Source organism: Mirounga angustirostris, unplaced genomic scaffold, assembly GCF_029215605.1.
Source record: "Mirounga angustirostris isolate CCGP_5_RB_7025 unplaced genomic scaffold, mMirAng1.0.hap1 SCAF_7, whole genome shotgun sequence".
Lineage (NCBI taxonomy): Eukaryota > Metazoa > Chordata > Mammalia > Carnivora > Phocidae > Mirounga > Mirounga angustirostris.
The window spans coordinates 138,887,416-138,907,763 of NW_026991715.1; the positions used below are offsets into that span (position 1 = coordinate 138,887,416).

General features: G+C 36.6%; 1 protein-coding gene across 4 annotated transcripts in view; it reads left to right on the top strand.

Moving 5' to 3' along the window:
* CDH18 (cadherin 18) overlaps window positions 1-20,348 on the top strand; it is a 315,869-nt gene that overhangs the window by 290,137 nt on the left and 5,384 nt on the right. For 3 of the 4 annotated variants that reach the window (XM_045888209.1, XM_045888202.2, XM_064595613.1), the window contains one exon: window positions 17,001-17,252. In XM_045888209.1, coding sequence (XP_045744165.1) covers window positions 17,001-17,252 — 252 coding nt within the window. The remainder of the gene's footprint in view (window positions 1-17,000; window positions 17,253-20,348) is intronic. The other variant, XM_064595614.1, reaches the window with a different exon arrangement.

Sequence of the window (20,348 nt, forward strand, 5' to 3'; positions counted from 1 at the left end):
GTAATAATGAGATACTTTGCCAATTTTTTGGAATGCTAATTAAATGCCTCAAAATGGATAGATTTTCTATATTTAAAAAAATATGAATAGGTAGTAAATCAGGTACAATTTAAAATGGCAAAAATGAATCAAATAAATTAGCCCAAAACCTTTCTAAAATCATTAGAGGAAAACAAATCCAATGTATAATGTTCAAGTTTACCCTATGTAAAGAGCAATGTTACTGAAAATATAAAACCATGCAAGAAAAATAATATATTTACCAAATTAGTGAATCAGAGCAATCAGATTTTCATATTAATCTATAAAATAAATATAATTTTAATGATAAACTGAATTTAGTAATCTGTTAATAAAATGCAAATAGCAAAGCATTAAGAAAAGCAAGAATGTATTAAAAAGAAGATGAAGGAGATATATAGTTAGCAGAAAGAGAAGAAAAGAGGGCATATGCTAACAGCTATCAAGACATTATAAAGATGAATGTAGGGAGTGTAAACCCAGACAGCTGGATTTTTTTTCTTTTTTTTTTTTGTAATACAAGTGCATGACTTAACACTTCCATTGCCAAGGCATCCACTTCAAAGAGGCACCTACTTCAAAGGGGAATTCACTTCAAAGAGGGCTAGCTGGAAAAACACATTTCCAGCCATAGGACTAGATAAAGATCCAGGCCTCTTCCCCTGTCCCCTGAGACTCTTTGTTTTAGAGCTCTTAATTGGTTTTGATAACTAATCATTTGGGCCTTCTCTCTCTCTCTCTCCTTGTTTTTTAAATTCCCATTTATATGTTTTAAATTCATTGATGGAGTGAGCCCCCAAAACCATAGGACCCACCCTTGACCCCAATAACAGCAGAACTTCAAGCCCCCCCCCCCATTCTCTTTCTCTCTACCCTCCATGTCTTTGTGTGGACCCAGATGTGCCATGTGATTTTCCAGGACATGTGAGTAAAAAGCCTTTTTTCCAAAGTTTCCTGATAGTTATTGCTGAAGAGTGTCTTGCAATCATAATAAGAATCACAAGCACTGGTATAACCACAATATTGGTTATTAATAGTCTGAAACCAGCACAAAACAATGAAGTACTCCTTAAATATGGTAGGAGTACAGAAATAGATAAGGAGAAGAGGAGAACGAATGGAGGGGACTGAAATGAAATGATTAGATAACAAAATCTATATATAAATATATGAACTTGATAGAAGACAAAGGTAGCATTTCTAACCATTGTGGAAAGGGTAATCCAAAGAGTATATAGAATTGGATCAACTGTTTATATATCTAGAGAAACTAAAATTAGAATCTCTCAAATACATGCACAAAAATAAATTATATTAAAGAACTACTTGTACAAGCAATATTTTGAGAAATTTAGAAGAAAATAAGGTGAACAAATTTTATATAATGGGGTAGAAGAGGATTTTTGTATAAAAGATACAAATAGCACATTCATAAAACAGTAAACAATGTGATAATATTGCATCAAATGATTTCTAAACAAAACTTACAAACAGGTTATAACCTGGGGTGAGATATAGCAATACTTATAAATGAGTAAGGATTAGTGTCATGAATATATTTACAAAACAAAATAAACATTCCAAATAGGAAACAAAATAGTTAAAGGATATAAATAAGTAATTGAGAGAAGAGGAATAATAAAATAGTAAATAAACCTATGAACATATGAACATGTGTTCAAAGCTATTAATGATCTTACACATAAACATAAGAAGACAATAACAAAAATGTCACATGCATCCCATTAGTCAAAAATAAAAACAAAATCTGGGAATGTCAGCGGTTCAGCAACCAAGTAGTCATTGAAGATGTATAATAAGAGCCTTCACACCTTTATGTTGACATTGTACCTTACCTACATGGTAAGCAGTGAGTCTTGACCCAAATTCATGGATGCTGGCACAAGGCTCTTTATTCCCGGGTCAGGGATGAATGCTTCATTTCTCACGGCATGGGAAGCAGTATGAACTTCATGTTTTTTCTGATTCCTCTAACCCCAAAGTCTCAGAGAGTGACATGGAGTGGCCCAGGTGCATGGCATGCACATAGTGGGTTTGCTTCACAGCAGAGGAGCCTTAAACTAGGGCATTCCCAATATTCTATAATGGGCTGCAAGGAAATTCGGTTGGACTTTGCCCCAGAGGTTGTCCTTACATGTATATAATGGGGTGATAAATAAACCTGCCCTCTGCTCTGGAAGGAGGCCCTCTGGCCATCTTGTAGCACTATCTTCTGTGTTCTGAATGAGAGTCCATGCTGCATGCTGTGACATGAGTAATCAAGTCCTTTGTATCTGACCCAGGAACCTTGTATCTTCCGGCAGCATCCATAAATCTGTAGCAGACTAACCTGTTAGCACATGAGTCTGGTAAAATCTCAATCCCTCTTGACACATCATTGGACTAATTCCTACTAAAAACTATTGTAAAAAAAAAAAACCAAACATTTATTATAACTCATTCATAAGTATATACTAATCTTATTCCAGAGACAAATACCTTAACCGTGTTTATGCCTGCAATCATATCATGTCACTAATGTCCTCATAGAAAGTCAGATCTTGGAGAACAAATGTCTCTGTGCATGTTCCATCCTACTTACATAAATTTTCTTTATTTGGAGCCTATTTTTCAGTATTCCCTGTGACATACACTGTGGGTGTATTAGTAGAAAACACCAGCATGCAGCTAATATTCTGCTCAAAGAAACAACAGTCCTAATAAAGGAAATATGTCCATTCAAAGAAAGCATAGCCCAAACACCGACTGCTTTGGTTGATAGAAATTTTTTCTGTCCTTTCTTTCTTCCTATATTTCTTAAACATATTAATCTTAGCAATTTCACAATCATTGTCAACTATCTCTAGTGTCTCAATAAGACGACAGGTTTTTGTTTCTCATCAGGGACATTGGAGAGACAGTACTGGGACACATGGCCTTGTGTCTTGATATGTCTAGTAAATTCTTGTTCGATGTCACATGTAGCTCACAGACCTAGGAGAGTCTCCACATGACAATGTGTTTCTTCAGGGAGTATTCACCATTTTCTCTGACAAGCAAGGAGAGAGGGGGATCATTTTTTTTTTTAAAGATTTTACTTATTTATTTATTTGAGAGAGAGAGAGAGAGAGAGAAACAGCATGAGAGGGGATAGGGTCAGAGGGAGAAGCAGGCTCTCCGCTGAGCCGGGAGCCCGATGTGGGACTCGATCCCAGGACTCCAGGATCATGACCTGAGCCGAAGGCAGTTGCTTAACCAACTAAGCCACCCAGACGCCCGGGAGAGGGGGATCATTACGTTAATCCAATCAGAGTTGAGCTAAATCAAGGTTGATTTGTAGTTTTGTTCAGATTCAATCTCTGCCCCATTGCTAAGACATGGCCCTCTAGGACTTTCAACTGGGGGCTTGTTTGTGTACTGGGACCATAGCCCCGCTCACTAACTATAACTATTACCTGTTCAATACAAAGAGAGGGCAAAGAAAAAAATCTCTTCTATGTATTCCAGGCCTTTTCCACTTAGAGTTTTACATTTCTGCTCAACTTGCAATTTAACTTCCAATTTAAACTTTTAATTTAACAAATGTCTTTAGGGAAAGTCAGCCATGTGTTTAAGGTCCTTCAATTTCCAATTTGACTGCAGGCGCAGGAGACTTCTGAAAGTTCTAGTTTCTCTGTCCCCAGGTTGGAATTCCATCTTCCCATTAGTTTTTAGTACGAGCAAATGGATTGTAGTCAGCAGCCCCCTGTTCATGTGCTTCCCCTCTCTGGAATCTTGCCCCATCCTGTTATCTTGCTTCAGCAGTTCCTGAATGCCCTTAAACAGATACTTCCTTGGAATGTTCAGGCTTTCTATCACTAAGAGTATCAGTCAGTCAAAAACCATTTTACCTAGACCTCCATTTTATAAAACAAGGACTGTTTGGCAATAGTTTTGTTAAATAGTTGGCATATAAACTGGACTCAGAAGAAAGGATGCTGTTCAGTAGTAACCTAATTATCATAGAGATGCTGGCTCCCTGGATGTTCACTGATATGCTGCAGATATTTATTCCTTAAAATTTAATTGAAATTGGGGCACCTGGGTGGCTCAGTTGTTAAACGTCTGCTTTCGGCTCAGGTCATGATCCCATGTCAGGCTCCCTGTTTGGTGGGAAGCCTGCTTCTCCCTCTCCCACTCCCCCTGCTTGTGCTCTCTCTCTCTCACAGTGTCTCTCTCTGTCAAATAAATAAATAAATAAAATCTTTAAAAAAAAATAATTGAAATTGGTTCAGAACACCATCCTATATACTGAGCAAAACCAAGATCCTTTGCAAAATTTCTGAAAGTTGGATTGGGTAACAACATTGTCACTCCATGCCAGGTACCACCTCAACTGATTTTTTTGTACTTCTCTGGCTTTTGTTTGCCCTGTTACTCTCCCATGTCTGCTACATTCCTTCTCCCAAAGTACCACGTGCTCAAAGCATGCCCTAGTATCAAGAGTATGGGTGAACAGAGTACAGTGAAAAACAGCCCAGCTTAGCAGATAACTGAAAGGAATAGTAGATGAAAGCAATTGTAGCCTAAAAATAGATTTCAAACTCATTCTTCTAAATCTTTTGGGCCAACTAGGTACAGCTAAATAAACTTGGCCTGGGGATAGATCCAGAAAGTCACCCCCAGAGCACTGTGGCATTGAGATTCACAAGAAGATATTTAAATACTGGCCCAAATCTACTCACTACCCCTTATGATGTTGGAGAAATTGCTGGGAATCAGAGCTCAAAGAATTTCCCTAAGTGGAAGCATTACAAGGATCAAGTAGGTTGAAAGAGGCAGTTAGTGTATATTGGGATGCACTTACTACTAGAAAGAGAAAACAATACAGACTTTTTGAGTGGACACATGAAAACATTGCCAATTTAAAATTTCTGGTAAGATAAGAAAACTCAAATGGACACTGCTGAAAACTGAATTAGTAATCAGAAAGATGGAAGAAGAAGCAACACTGCCCAAGAGAACAGTGCTTTTCCCATATTCTCTCAAGGGACTTGAGAGGTGGGGTCCATGTCCTTGGGTACCTCCTGCTCTTGAGTCCCATGGCATTTTGCTACCTCTCCTGGTTTCTGTCATCTACCAAGCTTCAGTCACTTCCCTCTTTTCACCAAAGTCTGGGGAACCCTGACTCCATCCCCTCTGAATCATAACTGGAAAAAGTTAATGCCCTTAAGAGCAAATTGGCCAGCGCCTCAGCCACCCAACACCCAGTATCAAAGAGTCATCAGCCAAAGCAGATCCATTTTTTTTTTTTTTAATGACAGATGGTTGTATGATAACTGGCATCTCCCTAATCACAGCCATTGTCATACTGTGGGCTCTCTCCCCATTTAGACTGTAAGATTCAGGAATACAAGGACTTTTGTCTGACTTATTTGCCTGTTGTATTCCTAACTCCTGCCATGATGTATGACACAGAGGATATTTTAAGTAAATATCTGTTAAGCAAAATAAGATGGAAAAGCAGAAAAGAATGATTTAGAGGTAGATTCTGGAAATAGGTTGCCTCTATTTGAAACCTAGGTTCTCTGCTGATTATGTGTGAGACCAGTGCCAAGTCCTTATTCTCAGTGTATCTCAGTTTCTTCTTCTTTTTTTTATTTTATTATGTTATGTTAATCACCATATATTATATCATTGGTTTTTGATGTAGTGTTCCATGATTCATTGTTTGCATATAACACCCAGTGCTCCATTCAATATGTGCCCTCTTTAATACCCATCACCAGGCTAACCCATCCCCCCACCCACACCCCTCTAGAACCCTCAGTTTGTTTCTCAGAGTCCATAGTCTCTCATCATTTGTCTCCCCCTCCGATTTCCCCCCTTCCTTTTTCCCTTCCTGCTATCTTCTTCTCCTTCCCCTTCCCCTTCCCCTTCCTCCTCCTCCTCCTCCCCTTCTTCTTCTTCTTCTTCTTCTTCTTCTTCTTCTTCTTCTTCTTTTTAAACATATAATGTATTATTTGTTTCAGAGGTACAGGTCTGTGATTCATCAGTCTTACACAATTCACAGCAGTCACCATAGCACATACCCTCCCCAGTGTCTTCACCCAACCACCCCATCCCTCCCAACCCCTACCACTCCAGCAACCCTCAGTTTGTTTCCTGAGATTAAGAATTCCTCATATCAGTGAGATCATATGATACATGTCTTTCTCTGATTGACTTATTTCACTCAGCATAATATCCTCCAGTTCCATCCACATCATTGCAAATGGCAAGATTTCATTCCTTTTGATGGCTGCATAATATTCCATTGTACCACATCTTTACCCATTCATCTGTTGATGGACATCTTGGCTCTTTCCATGGTTTGGCTATTGTGGACATTGCTGCTATAAACATCGGGGTGCACATACCCCTTCAGATCCCTACATTTGTATCTTTGTGGTAAATATCCAGTAGTGCAATTGCTGGGTCGTAGGGTAGCTCTATTTTCAACTTTTTGAGGAACCTCCATACTGTTTTCCAGAGTGGCTGCACCAGCTTGCATTCCCACCAACAGTGTAGGAGGGTTCCCCTTTCTCTGCATCCCTGCCAACATCTTTCGTTTCCTGACTTGTTAATCTCGGTTTCTTCTTTTGTAATATGGAGATATGGAGATAATTTTTACTATTTCATGCTTCTGAAGAGAGATCAAAATACAAAGAATTTGAAATCACATATGAAGGGCTACAAGTTATAAAGGTCACATTGAAAGTAACTAAAAAATAAATATATAGATAGAAACTAGTAAGAAATACCCAAATAAATTACTCTGCATAAAGAAATATTTAAGATTGATAGAATATGTATATATATAATCCCAGAGAAATTCCCTAACTTGATGGATAAGAAAATACTTTTACCAATTTCCAGACAATGAATTTAAATTGTAAAGGAAATAAATGGTCCTGAAGTACTCATTTGCAAAATTACAAGCTAATAGTCGATGGGTCTTCTTTATGTGACATTTGAAAAACAAAAAACAAAAAACAAACCTACAATAAAATAATCCTCTTCCTATTAGGATATCACTCATATGACAATTAGGGAAGAGTATTTTATTTTTTTTTAAAGATTTTATTTATTTATTCATGAGAGACAGACAGAGAGAGAGAGAGAGAGAGAGAGAGAAGCAGGCTCCCAAGGAGCAGGGAGCCCAATGCGGGACTCGATCCCAGGACCGTGGGATCACGACCTGAGCCGAAGGCAGACGCTTAACCATCTGAGCCACCCAGGCGCCCTAGGGAAGAGTATTTTAAAATACTGAATGCCTCAGAAAATCTAAAATCTATCAATTATAATAAAATTCCATGGATAAAATATTTGGAGATATAGCAGCCACATGAAAATAAGATAATAAATACCTGAAAAGGTAGAGACAAACTATAAAATGAACAATGTGTAATTACACATCAAACAGAAATAATGATGTAAGTGTAGAGTTTAATTACATGGATGAGCAATAATGATAATATAAAAAACATGCTTCTTAAGAAATGTCCATGAAATGGACTTTGGATATTTTCAATAAGAATATACTTATTTATTGTATTTAATTTAAAAATGAAGAAAATCACCTGAAATACACACACACACACACACACACACGCATGCACACACACACACAGAGCTTCATTTCATTGCTTGACATTTATACTGACTTCCAGCATTCTACAGGAGACTCACACTGTTACTATTCATCAACACTCTTACTCTCCTTAGAAAGAATGAGTTTTTTTTTTTTTTTCCTCTAAAAGAAATTATTGTAGTCAGGTCTTAAATTAACATTGGTTTTCTCCTACCACTTAATCTGTAAGATGGCATGCATTGTCTGTGGTGTATAAGGCAGTGAGTGATCTAAGCTGTCCAGAATGTTAGGAGTTAAAACACAAAGTTCCTGCTTTCAGGGGACTTGCCATCTAGTTGGGGAAACCAAGATGTTATGAAATGTAACTTGAGACTGAAGGCAGTGAAACTGGAGTAACTTTAAAGAGATCACTAAAGGTTGTACTGTTCAAAAGAAGTAGAACATGATTTGACTTTAAAGGATAGAATATGTTCCGCCAGGTAGAGTGAATCTGAGAATACTTTTCAATTAGATGGGGAATTGTGACAGCGCAGAGATGACAAAATATAACATCAGTTAGAAAAATCTAGCCAGGGAGATTGGCAAAGCAGAAACACAGGCATTGTATTCACTATTGAGAACATAATTAGTATTAAGCACTGTGCTGTATTCCATGCTTAAAAAAAAAAAAAAAAAAAAAAAAAAAAAGATATTCTGCCATTAATCCTTTAGTTGTTCTAGTACCAAATGGTGGTGGATAGAAAATTTTGTACTTAACCAAAATCTTCAATATTTATCTGGAAAATTAGGACCCTTACCTATTGAATACTAAAGACTTCGATTTGGAAAATAACCAAGTGAAGGATTTCTACGATATATATTGTTTGTTTAATAATGACCTTATTTATCATTAACTAACATATCAATAATAATACAGTTTTATTTAAAATAAACAGTTCAGGAGATAATTTTTAAGTCACAACATTTTAAAATTACATTACTCTAAAACAACAAAAAAAGCATGAAAATGAAAATTTTTCCTATGGCCACCTAATCTTTATTTGTTTATTCTTCTTCAAAGATTTATTTATTTATTTTAGAGAGAGAGCAAGGGGGCTGGGAGGAGGGATAGAGGCAGAGGGAGAGAAAGAATCTCAAGTAGACTCCCCACCAAGCCCAGAGCCCCACACAGCTCTTGATCTCATGACCCTGAGATCATAACCTGAACAAAATCAAGAGTCAGACACTTAATGGACTGAGCCCCGCCCCCCAGAGGTCTCTGACCATCTAATCTTTAAATTGTGATAGGTAAACTTCATTTTAACCTCAAAACTCCATTGTTTAATTCCAACTTCTTAACCAAATATCTATAGCAAATGAATTGTAGCCATAATGTCACAAAGTCCGTGAGTATAAGCTTATACCAGGGTTCTGTGTACACAATAACTTTGTTCATTCATTTTGTAATATAAAAGTGTAATCTAATCCCCCAATATAAAATCATCATTAGTCTACCAGGTAAATATGTTCTGCTTCATGGTCTTTATGCTGCCTCTTGAGGGACTAGGTTTTATCTGATGCAAGGAGATTTGCCAGCCTACTTAATTCTAATTGTCAATGCATTTGTAAATCTTACAGATTTTACTAGGGGAGAGATCATTTATAACTATATGTATACTCATATCTCTGTTTGCAGGGCTCTAAATCACATTTAATATGCCTTTCAAATTTGAAAATCCTTATCATAATTTTGTTGATAATTTGCTTTCAAGAACATCTACTACCCATATTTGTTTGTTTTCTTCTTTAGATATACGTTTTCCACTTTGTAGATACTCCCATTCTGTGGGACTGTGTTAAAAGGTTGTTAAAAAGGTGTCTTTTGGGGGCACCTGGGTGGCTCAGTCGGTTAAGCGTCTGCCTTCAGCTCAGGTTATGATCTCAGTCTGCTTCTCCTTCTGCCCCTCTGCCTGCTTGTACTCTCTCTCTCTTCTCTCTTTCTCTCAAATGGATGAATAAAAATCTTAAAAAAGAAAAGTCCTGTCTGTTAAAAAAAAAAAAAAGGTGTCTTTTGGGGGCCTTTTCTTTCAGATTTCACAGTCCATTGGTAGTGAAATGCAGTTATTTAGTTTGATACATACTGGGAACCACCAGAGATTTTATGTATATTTGGTACTTCTTTGGCATTATCAGATTTGTAGTAGTCAATATTCCCATAGTTTATTTTTGTCCTTCAAATGAGAACTCACAGCTGGTGTTGTAATGTGCTTAATTTCTCTACAGAGCATAACCATTTAAAATTCTGTTTTTATCCACAGGGTTTCAAGAGACCATTTAGCAGTTTCTCCCATTCCTAAATAAAATAACACACACATAGTCTGAACTGAGAATATATTACAAATGATGCCTCAAACATCCTATAATGGATGTGGTCGCGGTTTTGCCTTGCTCAGACTTACCTGCAGTCTGGTGAGGCTGAGACTCACTGTTTCGGTTCTCCTAGGCATCTCCTTTCCTTCCTAGTCAAATCTCAGTCCTCCTTACTAACATGAGTGCCGTCACACCTGATAGAATCACACTGTCCTTTACGAGAAGGTAGAAACTCAAAACGTGACTTGTGAGAGGGTAAGGAGTTCACATACCATCTTGACCCTAAAATGGGGAAGCGTGACTTGCAAGTATAGTGACTTGTTTTGGTGGCCCTTTTGCTCTAGATAGGAAAATATTCTTTTGTTTTCTTCTTAGTTATTTTTAATCTCCGTTGATTTTTTTTTTTTTTTTTTTACTTCTGTGTATTTTTTCCTAATGTATTTGTCAGGCTCCACCTCCTCTCGCCTTTTTATACTCCTACTCATGGTGACAACAAAAGGACAGCTAAGTCATATTCTTTAGGCAAAAACATAAAAGTAGAACAAATAAAAATATGACTAGTTATACCATTCCATGCCTCTTTGTTTTTGGTTTCTGTTTGTGAAAATGTAGGTTATTCTCTGCCATAATGGTTGGAAGGACATAATGACTCCTATAGGAGTCATGTACTCCCCACCCCACCCTGAGGCAGAAGAAACATTAAACAACTTCATAAATAGGATTATGTATTCACTTTTTAAAGCTAAGGATTTGGGTGCCTGGGTGGCTCAGTTGGTTAAGTGACTGCCTTCAGCTCAGGTCATGATCCTGGAGTCCTGGGATCGAGTCCCACATCGGGTTTCCTGCTCAGCAGGGAGTCTGCTTTTCCCTCTGACCCTCCTCCCTCTCCTGCTGTCATTCCCTCTCTCAAATAAATAAATAAAAAATCTTAAAGCTAAGGATTTATCCTTACAATTTCCTTCAGTGTTTATAAGTTTAGTGACTCCAAACATAGTATCATCTACTTTGATTCATCCATTCCCTACTAAGAATAATAATAGTTGTTAAAGGTATGTGATCAATAATGGGTAGAGGGTTTCTCTTATAGTTCATATATATATTTTTTCTTTTTTTATAAACTACTCTCATATCTACCTCTACAAGTATTATATTATTGTGATATGTTCATGAATTATTTTGAATTTTGGGTTGGATTTCTATTTTAAAAGCTTCTTTTTTTTCATCACTTTCTCCACTCTTATTAACACTTATGCAAATTCATGTGTTATTCATGAACAGATTTGCTGATATTCTTCAAGATTCATATTTTTGCTTCAGATGTATTTATATTCTTTTTTAAGTCTCTAATACATAGTCTTGCATATACAGACATAATGAATAGCAAAGAGGAATTGAGCAATTTCAAATGTGGTTTTAAAATGTTGATAATAGATGGTAGCTTCTTTTTGAGGAAGATGTTTTCCTGCTGTGAGTGGAAGATGAGGGCTCAAAAGAAAATGGCAAAAGAAACTCAGAATAGCTACTGCCTGGCGTCTGATAAACAATGGATATTAATAGATTGATTACTAATCTCCTTTGAGAGCATAGTCTAAGTTTCTCCACATACTTGGTGGAACAAACTGAGATGGTTATAACTATTTTGCCAACATATTTTATTTTTATGAATCTGAAAGCAGAAACCCTAGACATTGGTTGGTTGTGTTTATCTGGGATTTAGAGATTATCAAGAAGGAGTGTGGCAGATGGTCAAAGGGATGACATTCCAGGGTGCAAACTAGGAACATAATGACATATTGGATCATACATTTGTGGCTTGGCAGAAATGCAAGTGAGGCCAGGGGGATGTTTACAAACTTAAATGAACAGGAAGAACTGGAGTTTGAAAATTGATATTTGGGCAATTAGAGGCTATAAGAAGGGGAAGCCAGGAAGCAGGAGAGAAGGAATGAACGTTTAGTAGAGAGCATGAGGAGATAATACTGCTGAAGTGTTACAGGATATATAAATTCATTTTCTTTTTAATGTTTTAATACATGTCAACATAATAAGGAAACTGTAACAGAAGACAAGTTCCTGCTGAGTGTAGTTCAAATCATTATTTATCAAGTACCTATTATGTGAAAGGAGTTTTACGGAAAAGCAAAAGAGCATTGTTTCATGCGTGGGCTCCAATCATAGTTAAATTATGATCTTATTGCTGCTGGAAGACCAGAAAATAAATGAAAACAATATGAAGTCATGCATATTTATCTGTCTGGTGAAATTAAGTTTTTATTTCCTAGCTTTCACTTCAGACAGATTAAAAAAAAAAAAAAGTTTAGTTCAATTCGAGATCCACATCTGGGGATCTCAAACACTTCTGCTATTCTGACGGATTTGGAAATATTATTTTAATAGCCTGTTGGCTATGCTTGAAGCATATCTTTATACCTGCATTATCAGGCAAAGAATCCTATGAAATGGCAGGGAGTGTTTAGGTGTCTAATAATATAAGTGTTTTAAAGAACACATAGTTTTAATACTTACCAAAATATACTTACCAGAGAGTATTTAAAAAGCATCCCTATTTTAACTTAAGTTATTTTACAGTTTACACAAGTAGCACAGAGATTAGAATCTTTCAAGGTCTCTCAAAATATTAAACAAAAAGGGGCGCCTGGGTGGCTCAGTTGGCTAAGCATCTGACTCTTGATTTCAGCTCAGGTCATGATCTCAGGGTTGTGGGATCAATCCCCACATCAGGCTCCACATTCAGCATGGAGTCTGCTGGAGATTCTCTCTCCCTCTCCCTTTGCCCCTCCCCCTGCTCTCTCTCTAAATAAATAAATAAATAATCTTTAAAAAAAGGTTAAACAAAAATATAGGACACATAGTAGTAGTTTCAGAAAATTATGTCTGAATTCCAGAACTAATATGCAACTTGCATCGTGGTATCATATTCTGTGGCCTTCTGTCCCTGTAGATACAGAGAGGTTGCAAGTGTACCTCTCTATTCAACAATATATTTTACTGTAAAAATTTTTTATGAATTATCAATCTGTTATTTCCCTGGAGTTTGGGTGCCTGGGTGGCTCAGTCGTTAAGCGTCTGCCTTCAGCTCAGGTCTTGATCCTGGGGTTCTGGGATCGAGTCCTGCATTGGGCTCCCTCCTCAGCGGGGAGCCTGCTTCTCCCTCTCCCACTCCCCCTGCGTGTGTCCCCTCTCTCGCTGTGTCTCTCTCTGTCAAATAAAAAAAAAAATCCCTGGAGTTCTTAGAGCTCCAAAATGAATTTTATTCTTATGATTGCTTTTCAAAGGACTCCAAATCTCACTTCTTTCACTATTTTTAAAGTGTCTACATGAGTCAGAACTTACATATGCACAGCAGTCTCCCTACCTCCTCCTGTATGTGCCCATATCCTTTTAAGAAAAAGAAATAGAATATATATCAAAATAAAGAATGCTCTGTCACCTGTTTTGAAAGATTAAACCACATTCAAGGCTATTTCCAAATTACACTGAAGATATAGTTGCTGGGAATATCAGGAATATACGGACTATATTCAGAAAGACATGAATTACTAAGAGAGTTTCCCAATTTTTCTGGCCATTTTCTGAGACCCTTTGGTCACCTGAATCCATATGGGATATGTAGAATTTTCACACTATTGCTTCAAAGACTCTTCATATGAAATATTTTTCTAACTTTTTTCTCATCCCAAAGTCTTCTAAAATACCCATTGGGGTAAAATAGCACTTTTAAGCTAGTAGATTCAAAAGTATGCACAGTATTCCAGTGCAGTCTTCTCAATTAAGAGATGCATAGATATCCCATACATTTATTGAATGATTCCAAGACTGTTTTAGTTTCTTTTTTTTTTTTTTTTTTTTTTTGACCTCCCTATGGCTTTATTTCTGCTTTCAGAGATATATATTGCAAAATAATCACTGTTAAGATCTCTCCTATATGATATTTTTACCATCTAATATGCATCTTTGTTTCACATTGTTTTAGTTTAAGGTCTTTGTGCTAGCTTTTCAATATCTTTTTCAATACTAACCAAATATATTTGCTTGGCTTCCAAGAGTCCTATGACCTTCTGTCTTCATCCAAACTATTGAGAATTAGAATTAAGAACCAAACTTGGGTGTGTTATTAGAGACTGTCCTTTATTTGGCATTGATAATTAGCACTTTTCATTCACAGATGTTCCATCCTACTTGCCCTTTATTCAGCTCATATTAATTTTTTATCAACTTCGAAGTCAAGATTTTCTATAACACTTGGTTTATACTGCTTTAATTATACTTCAAGTTTAGAGATTTGTTGTTGCTTTTGACACCTAATTTTGCAGTTTCAACAAGACAAATTTTGTTCTCTGCACATAAGATAAAAGTAAATAAGATATATATGTATATGTATGCATATATATCTTCCTACCTCTTTCATTTTAGTTCAAAGTTTTCTTGTTCAAGTTCAATGATCCTTCAGTCAAGTACATTTTTTGCAGTTCTGGTTAGATACACAATATCCCTTTTCAGGAGCTCATTATTCTGCTCTGCTAAGTCTTTCTAGGGAGGAAGCTCTTTGCTTCCTGAATCCTCTTTTCTTTTCAGAAGTCAAAACTTCAGCTGGAAAAAAAAAAAAAAAGAATATTTTTATGTTGCTGTGTCTAAGAGCTTTCTATTTAGGAACCTAAGGTGTACAAAAACGTTTTCTGGCTTTCGCCTCATTTCTGATTATGTTTCTGATTGCATTTCCAATAATTATTCTGAAAGAGAGTATGCTTCCAGATTAAGAATGTAAAGTGAACATTAGGTCAGAGCTATAAAAGGAAGTCCACACCTACCATTGCATGTTAGGTCATTCTACATTATTAATCATGTTTATTGAAATCAAGGACCAGTGCCTTACATCTCTTCTTCAGAGGCCAGCAGTGAGATTCTCAAACATGTTTGCACCTGTGAACACTTAGTTCATATCTTTGCCTTAGACAAGAGAGTTGTACATATAGGCAAGTCTATATAAATCATGGTGCAACATCCTACAGCCAAGAGATGTGCTTCCTCAAAGCTTAGGTTTCTGGGAGAGTGCTTGTGACTGTTTTAGTTATACAATACACATGATGTAATTTCTGCTTTTTGCTTTCTCTATTCTCAACTTGCTTCAGAATAGACAATTGATACATTATTTTTTTCCTTTTTTACTGGGTAAGAAACCTTTTGTAATTTCTCATTAGGTTATTTATGCTCTATAACAAGCCTTCAATTATATGTATATGTGTACATATATAATCGTGTGTGTGTATATATGATTAGAAATACATATATATGATTCATGTGTTTTATTACCTGTATTAAATTGAATATTTTAAAAATGTATTATTTTTCTTTTTTTTTTCTTTTTTTTTTTTTAAAAGATTTTATTTATTTATTTGAGACAGAGAGAATGAGAGACAGAGAGCATGAGAGGGAGGAGGGTCAGAGGGAGAAGCAGACTCCCTGCCGAGCAGGGAGCCCGATGCGGGATTCGATCCCGGGACTCCAGGATCATGACCTGAGCCGAAGGCAGTCGCTTAACCAACTGAGCCACCCAGGCGCCCCTGTATTATTTTTCTATTGCATTAATTTGGCCCTGTAAAATCAAGAGAGCATAGCTGTAGGTTATTGTATCATGACTATCTTAAACATACTCATATATAACAGAATTCTAATTTTCAGGAAAAAAAAAAGTCATGAGATGAAAGAATTTCTAAATGTAATTGTTTAATGATTCACTTACTTTTTAGTGAAAAATATTTAACTCATAGGTGTAGTTGCAGGTTAGGTTCTCTGGAAGCCAACTCTGAACTGGGGTTTAGAGGGCAGGTTGTTAACAGGAGTGTGTCCTTGAGATCAACATCTGTGGGGCAGTGGGAGGAAGAAGCAGAGTGAAAAATTGAGCTGTTATGCAAATTTAATGCCTCACAGCTGACCCAAGAGTAACGTTCTGGAACTAAACATGTCGTTCACTATGTCTACATTCAGTAGAAATGGCTCCACCTTTATATCATTGGAACAATGAGTCATTGACAATGTACTGCTCCAGAAGGATGCAACAAAGGGCCAGGTGATAATCTACAGCTAGGGTAGCTAGTTATTCCATGCGGGGAATCTGCACAGCTCCTCTAAGTGTACATACCAGAAGGGTCTTTTGGCCAACAGACTTGCTGGAATGAGGAATAACAATACTAAGATAACCATATATTATGTGCACTTGAGAACTTCAGTATAATTAGAGATGAATGGGTAAAAAGGCAGTCTGACATTGTGGTTTTGAGCAGGATTCTAGAATGCATTGAGGTTGTATCCTAATTATTCACTAGCTCTATGACTTTGGGCAATTTATCCTCTGGGTCCCAGGTTACTTTTTTTTTTTTTAATTATTATTTATAGTAAAAATGATTTTTCCTAAAAAATTAGAAATTTAATATCTTCTCCCTTATAAGGTTGTGTGGATAGATCAAAATCTATAATCCACAGATTGACCATGCAGGCATTTAATGTAATATATAGCATTTTAAAAGTACATAAAAAATAGAATTAACTATTCTATCTTGTGAGCACAGGATCAAATTAGATTAATTAATGAACTAGATTAATTCATCATTAACTTTCTATGGTACACCTACTATAACAAGAATGCTTCAAATCACAATTAAGTCTGAAGTTTATCAATTGATCTGGTCTCTTTGTAATTCATCATCTATACCAGTGGCCCTCTTTTTGCTATTATGTCCATGTCCAAAATGTTGACTGCTTCTCCACTCCTCTGTCTTCCACTCTTCCCCTTCTCTTTTAGTTTGGGCTCAATTTATTTTTCCAAGTCAGTATCTCAATTTAAGAACATATATTAGTCACCCTCCGTGTTCCTGTGTCCATTTCATAAACTAAAATTAAAAAAAAAAATCACACATCCCCATTTTATCCATTAAAGGAAATGTGAATCTTGAACGGCGGCTTTACTAAGTGCATTTTGTTTTGCTTGTGTCTGTCATAGATAACACAGCCAGCATTCTGACAAGGCGGAGGAGATTTAGTCGAACTATTCAGGAGGTGTATTATCTCCCCATTATGATCTCTGATGGTGGAATCCCCTCTCTCAGCAGCACCAGTACCCTCACCATCAGGGTTTGTGCATGCGAGAGAGATGGGCGCGTGCGGACCTGCCTTGCGGAAGCGTTCCTGTCCTCGGCTGGCTTGAGTACAGGGGCCCTAATCGCTATTCTGCTGTGTGTTGTCATTCTCCTAGGTAAGCCATCCTGCCTCCTACTGTTGTATGATGGCGATTCGGAATGTACCCTACGATGGCCAGCAGTGCCTTGGAAAAGAGAGAGAAAGACAGTCATTTTGACAGAGCTTAAAAATTAGGAACACAAAATTTGGACCACAAAGTATAGCTGTTTAGACTTCCTTTTAATTAGCCCTCTCAATACCATGGCTGATCTAGAAATAATTTGATTCACAATTGATGAGAGAGTTGAAATACCGGAAGGAAGGATAGATTATGAGAGCAATCCTTTGGGGAAGGGTCCATTTTAAAAAGAATTCATATTAAAAATTCTAAATACCATATTAAAAGGGCTCTTATAAGTTATTTCAAAGAATATAGTGGTATCATTCTAAAATGAATCTAAACACCAAGTGAAAAATAGATTTCTTGTAGAAATTTCTATTAGTTGAAAATATTATTTAATCATCAATGTTAGCTGAATCAAAAGTGATCTTGGGTAAGATGGTGCAGATCCCTGGATGAAAATTTTTTATCAATTTTATCAAAATTTTAACAAAATGTTTACTGGAAGTCCCTGAGATTCCTTTTGAAAACTACAACATTGATGATTTCATGTCAGTGAACAAATATCTAATGTTTATGACATGGTGTCTTTTTCTTGGAACAAGTTTCCAAGGGCAAGGGCTAAAAATAAAGTAGCTGAAATTAAAAAAAAAAAAAAAGTGATCTTGGATAAATTAGATATTGTCTGAGTTAGCACAAGATCAAAGAAGACTTTTCATCTCTTGCTGAATGTGGGCCCTGATCCTCACTGAGCTGGGGGCACGAGAGGTGTGCTTTATTAAGGTCCCTACAGCAGGAAAATCTAAAGAGAGAGATAATAAACAAGGCTGAGCTGTGATGAGTTCCAGCGTGGTCACTGCATCAAGAAGGATGCCATGACAGGACAGAGTGAAGGGAAAGTCAGAGAAGAAGGAGGAATAAGAGTAAAGTATGATGTGATCAAAGTCAAAGGGAAAAAAAGTGTATCAAAGAGGACAGAGCATTCAACAGTGTCAAAAGCTGCTCTGAGGTTAAATAAATTGTGTATCTAAATGTATCAGGGGCACCTGGGTGGCTCAGTCAATTAAGCTTCTGCCTTCAGCTCAGGTCATGATCCCAGGAACAAGGCCCCCGGTGGGCTCCCTGCTCAGCTGGGAGTCTGCTTATCCCGTGCTCTTTGCCTCTCCTCCGTCCCCTGCTCGTGCACTCTCTCTCTCTCAAATAAATAAGTAAAAAAATCTTAAAAAATTAAAAAAAAAATAAATGTACCCATTGCACTTAGCAAGAGGAGCATGGAGGTTCAGTGCCCCACCACTGGAAGTATTTCACGGTGGTATAGTCTTACAGTAGATTCAAGGTGAAGAAAGCTAGGAAAAATAGGCTTTCTGAATTTTATTTCCTTATGTATTAATTGGTTACAACTGTTATTTGCTTTAGACAGTTACGTATTACCTTTTTTGTGTTTGAAAATTAAAATAGAAACTCACAAACAAAACAAAAACAGAAAATAAAATAAAGCAAGAACAAATATTGATCCCTCCAGAGTTCCTAACCTAAACCACAAAGAATAGAACCCAGTGACTTTAGTGTAAGTTCTTCCAAAGTACTGATTCTGAAAGATAGTTCATTCAGAGTAGTCACTTATCTTTGCCTTTTATTTTCATCTATCACCATCAAACCATTTTTATATACTAAAGACTTAAAAACTTAATTGAAAAATGTTAATATACAGGTACATTTAAGGTATATTGTGTAAAATAACATTATTTCATGAAACAATACTTCCCTTTAATAGATTTTATAAAAATGTTGTTTCTCCTTTGGGGTAAACAGGAGAGCATTCTAAATTTTATGCTCTCCCATAGGACTAAAGAAACAGAGGTGCTATTTAACATGTTTACTCCTTCAATTTTTTTTGAAACTCAAAGTGGTTTCTACAGTTTTATGCAAAGGATGCAGAATCATTTCATAAGTTTGGGCTTAAACAATCATTATTTATGATGTAATTTTTATTTTTGATGATATTTGTAAGGGTTTTTATTGTTATTCAGAAGATACCTAGCCAACAGACTCAGAATGTAGTCATTTGTAACTTTAAAATAATGTTTGTTAACGTGCAAGCTCATAATTTTCAAGGAAAATATCAGCAACACCAGAGGTAGCAAAACTTTACTTTAGAACTTTTTGTGATTCTGAAATAACATTAAAAACTAACAGCTAAACAAATTGTGAAATTAATACTTTAATATTGAAAAGTGTTCTGATTATCAGCTGTGTGTGAAAATGACTTGTATAAACCCAGCCCTAGTTTTGCTACTAATTAACTGTATGATCTCAGGCAACCTGTTCAGTCTCTTATTTCTATTTACAAATCTATAAAAATAAAGTATCAACTGGGCGCCTGGGTAGCTCAGTTGGTTAAGCGACTGCCTTCGGCTCAGGTCATGATCCTGGAGTCCCGGGATCGAGTCCCGCATCGGGCTCCCTGCTCAGCGGGGAGTCTGCTTCTTCCTCTGACCCTCTTCCCTCTCATGCTCTCTCTCAAATAAATAAATAAAATCTTTAAAAAATATAAATAAATAAAGTATCAACTAGTGAAGAACCTTAGAGTCATCTATAAAATGTTGTGGTACTTATTTATGTTTTCTTATAGACTCCATCTATGTGTATATTGATTATCTGAAATTGGTGCCTGAAAACCAGTGGGCCTTAATTTGAATGGTACATGTGCACATTGTGAGTCAGGTTATGATTTGTCAGGATTACCTTTTTAAGATCCTTTTCTGATGGGATGAATGGGAGAGAATTTAGGGTGAGCCTTCACGATGCAATCAGAATTTGGTGCTAGAGGAGGGATAACTGGAGTTCTCTTTCCCTTCCAGGGATCTGACATTTCTTTCCCAACCTCATCCCATCCCTCGTGAGATGGTCCAGAGCAGTTGTCAGAGCAAACCTAAATCACACTTAGTGCAATAAAACATTGAGTCAGGCTCTGAATCAGGCCTCTGTCACCTGCCCTTCAGTCCACACATCACATATAAGAAGGTGACTTAGATGAGTCCATCACCTGGA